This window comes from Myotis davidii, unplaced genomic scaffold (assembly GCF_000327345.1).
Source record: "Myotis davidii unplaced genomic scaffold, ASM32734v1 scaffold67, whole genome shotgun sequence".
In the NCBI taxonomy this organism is placed as follows: Eukaryota; Metazoa; Chordata; class Mammalia; order Chiroptera; family Vespertilionidae; genus Myotis; species Myotis davidii.
In genome coordinates, this window is record NW_006298521.1 from 1,071,575 (window position 1) to 1,077,501 (window position 5,927).

At 63.8% G+C, this 5,927-nt stretch overlaps 1 protein-coding gene across 1 annotated transcript in view; it reads right to left on the bottom strand.

Moving 5' to 3' along the window:
• Positions 1–897: 897 nt before the first annotated feature.
• FBLN1 (fibulin 1) overlaps positions 898–5,927 on the bottom strand; it is a 57,294-nt gene continuing 52,264 nt past the window's right edge. Inside the window, exon 16 of the mRNA XM_015570748.1 lies at positions 898–1,646. Within this exon, the coding sequence (XP_015426234.1) occupies positions 1,507–1,646 (140 nt within the window). The 3' untranslated portion in view covers positions 898–1,506. The remainder of the gene's footprint in view (positions 1,647–5,927) is intronic.

Sequence of the window (5,927 nt, forward strand, 5' to 3'; positions counted from 1 at the left end):
TTCACCCCCTCCAGGCCCCAGCGGGCCCTGTGCCCAGCTGGCCCAGGCCTGGCTCTGATGGACGAGAGCCCCATACGAGTGGCCGCAGAAACGTTTCCGAAGGTGGTGAGGGACCACGCTCCGTGCAGGCTTCCACGACAACACCAGCCGGAAATCCCGAGGCTGGAGGCGGCCGGTGCCGGGCCAGACTGCTGGGATGGGCCGGGCCCAGGAGGAGGGAGGCCCTGGGGCGCGAATGGGACACAGAGCAGGTGGGCTGAGCTCAGGGCCGGATGGGGTGCAGCTTGCGTGGGAACAAGGGCTGGGTGCTGAATCCCTGGGGGTCAGAGTGGGCCTCAGGGGTAGGGTGCTCTTGGTCCAGCGCCCCTGGCTGAGGGTGCTGTTGGGACACCCCGTAAATCCAGCCTGTCCACCTCTCACCTGGCACAGGGTTTGGAGTCTGATCAACGGAATTTGAATTCCATCTTTGTCTCTAAAAAGTTCTGCGTCTTTGGGCAGTCGAGTTCCTCCCTCTGAACCCAGCCCGCTCATCTCTGATTGGGCAGGGCCACGCCCACCTCGCTGGGTCGCCAGGAGGAATAAAGGACCACCTGCCAGTGGCCAGGACCTGGGCGCACTGCTGTGAGAATGGCCATTGCTCCCAGCGGGTCCCCGAGGGGCACTCAGAAGCTTGAGTAGTGGGGCCGGACGTGGGCCTGAGCCACGCTCCTCAGAGGGTGGCCATGGTACCAGAAATGGTGTAGATGGGAAGCTTTTCCAATACACACACCAGGCCCCGCCCTGCAGGCCCTCTTGGCAGGCAGGAGGCTCTTGGAGAAGGCCAGCGGGGACCCCCCCACAGGCCCTTGGCTAGTGGTAGCCCCCTTTTTGTCAGACTCCCATGCATAGGCATCAGGGGAGTCACAAAGCTGTTTATTTTCCCACCTGTGGTCAGAGAAGAGGATGCAGGGAGCAGAGAAAACCCTGCCGTTCCCCTAGTGATCATACCAGGGCCACACACGGAGTTTCTCTGTTGCAACAGAACAGCGGTTTACCTCCCCAGGGTCCTGTGAGGCACTGTGCCGCGCTGCTTCTGGGCAGGGCCTGCCAGACCTGCTAGTCTACAGCAGCGTGTCCGTGGAATGGGGCACGCTGATTGGCCAAAAAGTACCAAATGTCAGCTTCCATACAATGAGGGCAAAAATGGTCTTTTCTTGGCATTCTGAGTAGTTGCCCCCTGAAAAGTGTCTCTCTTTCCGTGATCCTTAGCCATGCCCAGCCCACAGGGGGAGTAAAGGCAGCAACATGTAACATTTGCATTAAAAAATAAGCAAGGTTTTCAGCCAAACAGTTAATTGCATTCATTATTTCAACACCAAAATACGCCAGGTAGATGTCAGCCCACCTCTACGAACAAATACATAAAATCCAGAAATATCTGGGCGGTACAGACAGGGGCAGGGCACAGTCGCTGGCAGCAATGACTTGGCCTGGAGGTGCAGACTTGGCTGTGCCACGGACCAGCCCTCAGAACCAGTACTCGGAGACGAAGATGTGGACGTTGACGATATTTCGGTGGTTCACCACGCCCCCGAGCACGTAGTTCATCTCCAGCTTCAGGACCGCGTGGAATGGGCCCACGATGGGCCGCACCTGGCGCACCACCCCTGGGGAGAGAGAAGGTGTTCTGGAAGTTAGCAGGGGCTGTGGGCACACGGAGGTCTGGGAAGGGACTTTCTCTCGAGGGTTTTGAGAACTGAAGGGGCCTGAGGCCTCCTCTCATCCCACCCTGAGCCAGATGCTGAGGCCCCTGCACAGCATCTTCCCCAGGGGTCCCCCCGGGCTCCGCTTCCACCTCCGGGGACGAGTGAAGTGAGCTCAGCAGCCTTTCCATCGTGCGCAGCTCGGACTGTGAGGGGAGTCTGACGGCTCTGGGGCCACGCCAGCTCCTGCTCTCTCCCAGCCCAGGTTCCTCCTCTCCCCCTCTCCCCGACAGAGGATTTAAGAGCCTAGAAAGCGGCCTGGCATGGGGTAGATGCCCAGTAGATACCTGCCCCCTCCCTCCTGCCCACTGTGCCCAGTCCGGACCCTCAGGAAGAAACAAAGCAGGAGGGAATCTCTTCCCCGTCATACGAGGACTCCTGTGGGGACCTGGGATCCCCTTATCCAAGCACAGGAGCCCCACCCCCCCATGGGACAAATCCCCAAACCTCTCACTCTCCACGTCTCTGTGGACGGTGACACCTGAACTCGTTGCTCAGTGTTTGTGGTAACAGGTGAGCAAGAGGTGGGCGGCAGAGGTTCAGAGGGGGTCCAGCCGGAGCAGCAGAGATGGGCAGGGCCATCAGGAGGACAGGTGACAGGGGAGGCAGGGATCAGGTCCCGGGAAGCAGAACGCTGTGACGCTGCTGGGGGTGGCAGGGAGCAGGCAGAGACAATGACCGGTGCCACCCCCGCTGGGGCTGAGAGTGCGGGGTGCAGGTGGCAGTGGGAGAAACCCCCGTGCCCTGCAGACGCGCAGGGGAGCAAGACTGGGTGGCAGGAGTGGATTCCATGACTCTCCCCAAACCTGTGCCTGCTCGGCCAGCCCTGTGTCTCCAGGCCAGGCCCTGCCCGCCCCACCTCGCCTGTGCAGGGCGCCCACAGGCGGGAACCCTGTGCCTCTGGACGGTCGATCCAGACCTCCGTCCAACACCCCCGCCCCCGCAGCGTCTCCCAAGGAGTGAGCCCAGGCGTGCGGGCACCGTCCCTCCCCAGCCCCAGCAGCTGTGCTCCGTGACAGACAACCATGGACCCTCTCGCAGCCAACGAGGACCTGGGTAGGAACCGCGCTGCCACGCTGTACACCATCCAGCGGGGGCAGGGGCCAGAACAGAGGGGAGGAGCGGGGGCAGGAAAGGCTGCCTGGAGGAGGTGCCCTCCCTGCAGAGGGGGCAGCGGAGCGGAGCCCGCCGGCTGGTCCAGTGCCGGGTGCAGCGCAGGTGCCCACAGCTGCGACATTTAGGCGTGGACCATCTCAGGCCCCTTTTCCGTCGCTGATGCTCCAGGTGGGACCAGCCCGAGTCACGCAGGGAGGGTGGGACCGCGGGACCATTTCCGTGGCTGGTTTTAAGCTCCCAACGGAGTCACCGCGGGTGGCAGGAGTGAGCTGGGAGCTGCGGCTCCCCGGCCACCACGGGGGAGCCAGATTGTCCACGCCCAGCCCCACCGAGCAGCACGTTGGCCCGGCCTGGCATCATCCGGCCCTGGTGCCCGCCAGGCACGCGGCAGAGCTGGGCAGACTGCGGGGTGGGAAGCCCCGGGCGGGAACACCAAGTTCAAGCTCGGAGGGGAACCTGGGAGCATGCCCCTCACTCCCTGGGCTAAGGTTTCGAAGGGAAATGCCCGCAGCCCGGTGGAATTCCAGGCTGTTCTGAGCAGACGGGCACTGGCTCCGATGGAGAGGGCGCGGGCTGCTGTGCTGTCAGCCCCCCTCCCCGCCCTGCCCAGCAGCTCCGACCTGCGTGGACCCCCACCAGCACCTTCCACTCCCGGCAGAGACGGGGCTTGGCACCGCCCTCGCTGTACAGTGGCCCCTGCTGACTGGGCCACACCCGTTGCCCCTGGGCACAGTCTGGCGTGGGCTCCCCGTCGCCCCTTGTGGGGCAGTCCATGCTCCCCTGCCCCTGTGTCCCCATCAGCACCACCTTCTCCCTCCCCGGGTCTCAGCCCACACAGTGCCCACCTGCCCCGGTTACCCCGGGAGAGATGGCAGAGGAGGCTGAGGAGGTGGTGGAGGGCTGCTCAGGGCCTCACCCCTCAAGGGAACCAGGACCCTGGCCTGCAGCCTCCTGGCCGCCGCCCCTCCACTGGTTCCAGGCCGGTCTCTCCCAGAACCATAGCCAGCCCTCCTCGTGCAGGAAACAGGAGGGGGGCGAGGGCGGGGGCAGAGCACACGTGGCCCATCAGGGGCTGTGCACACATCAGGAACCCCCACCGGGTCCCCCCCCACCCTCCCTACTCCACAGGCAGGAGGTGGGCACCTGCCACGCGCCAGGCCCTGGCCCTGTGACCTGGCCCGTGAAGCCTCCCAGTCCCACCTTGTGTCCCCTGGCGCCTGGCCTCCCTCAGCTGTGACCCCCATCTGCCCCCTGAGGGACCCTTCACAGTGGGCTCCTGCTTCCGGGCAGGGTCTGCCCCACACTCATCTCCGTCCCCGTCCCCAGCCCTGGCGGGCAGGACACACAGGAGAGGCCATGGCGGCGGGGTGGGGGGTGGGGGGGTGAAGACAGAGGAAGAGGAAAGAGGATGGAAGGAAGATGAGAGAGAAAGGGGAGGAAGGAGAGAGGCGAGACAAGGCATCAGGCGTGGAGCCCCCACTCCAGGCGGGAAGATGGGACTTTGTCCCGAAGGCCCAGGGAGCCACGGCGGCTCTGATGAGGCAGCTTTTCCTGGAATGGCGGCTGTAGGGAGAGGGCCTGTCAGCATGCCTGCCTCGTCCCCCCGCTGCCAGAGCCCCAGGAAAAAGGAAGAAGAAAAAAAGAAAAGGGCTGTGGTGCCGAGTTCAACCGTGTTCATCCTCCAGCCCTCGTCCTGGCATTTCTGCTTCGGGTCTCAGACTCGCTGGGATTCCTCGGCGTGTCTGTGCCTCTTAAGATATAATTAAGCCTTTTTTTCCCTTTGAAAAATGTAGGCCCCTCGGGCACTTCACCTTCTTGTCTGTCTCTGCTGGGAAGATTGCAGCTGATGCGCGGGGGACCCGGAGCCTGCACAGGGAGTCCCGGGTCCAGTGGGGGACGTTGTCGCCTCTGGGTCCATGGCCTGGGTCCTGGGCCCAGAAGCCACCGCCACGCTCCTGCCGCCGGGGCTGCACGGGGCCGTCCATCAGGTGCTGAGATCAGCCCCGGGCCCTCTGGGAAGAGGGACACTGACCCGAGCCTGGGTCACAGCCGGGGCTCCTCTGTCGCTCCCTCACTGACCCCCCGCGAGGCTGGGCACGTCACCGTCCATTCTGAAGTTCAGCCTCCAACTGGGAAGGGCCGGGATTCTGACTGGGAACGTGGACCGGCGTGAACAGAGGTGCCCGTGCTTCAACAAAGAAGGCGGTGGGCGACTCAAGGGGCCGCGTGCGCCTCCTGCCAGGGAGACTCCCTGAGCTCAGAGGCTGAGATTGGCGTTAGAACAGGCAGAGATGAGGTGAGGAAGCCACACGCTGGCATCTTAAAAAGAACTGGAAACCGGTACCAGCCATTTGTTTTCTTGGTTACCACCTGTCTCCCCGCCGTGTAAGGCCAGGGGCCAATAGCTCTGCCTCTACTGGTCACTCTTGAATTTCTGGTTTTGGCACACAGTAGGTCCTTGGTCCTACTACGTACCTGACACATAGGAGTCACTCGACCGGCAGCTGTTGAGTGAATGAATGAACTCAAGGTCAAAGCATAAAGCGAAGTTGAACTCATCCCCGGAAACGAGCGTGTTGGTGAAGAACGGACCCCAGCCGAGCGTCTGGGTTTTCCGGGACCGGCGCCCGGGGGAGAGGCCACGCACAAGAGGCGGGCTCAGGGCGGCCTCGGTGGCTGCCAGGCAGAGCCCCGAGCAGGGAGGAAGGTGGAGCGCGGGCCTGTGGACAAGGCGCTGGAATAGGGGACCCGGGAGCTCCGAGGAGACCCACGTGGTCTCGCCGAACTCCGACAGGCGGCCAGCCGGGAAGCAGCAAAGCACCGCGATCTCGGCCGACGTGCCCTGAGAGAGGGACCTGCGGCTCGGTGACCGCACAGACCAAGGCAGAGGGAAGCCAGGAACGCGGAGAAAGGCCGCCAGCACTCACAAGGCGCAACCCTCGAGCACGGATGGGCGAGGCAGGGGCACCGCAGGGGGACGGAGGGAGGTCGCTGGGCCTCCTGTGCCCCCTGCCATGGGAGGCGGGGAGGCTCTGAGAGCCGATGGCCAGACCTCACAGCTGCCGGGGC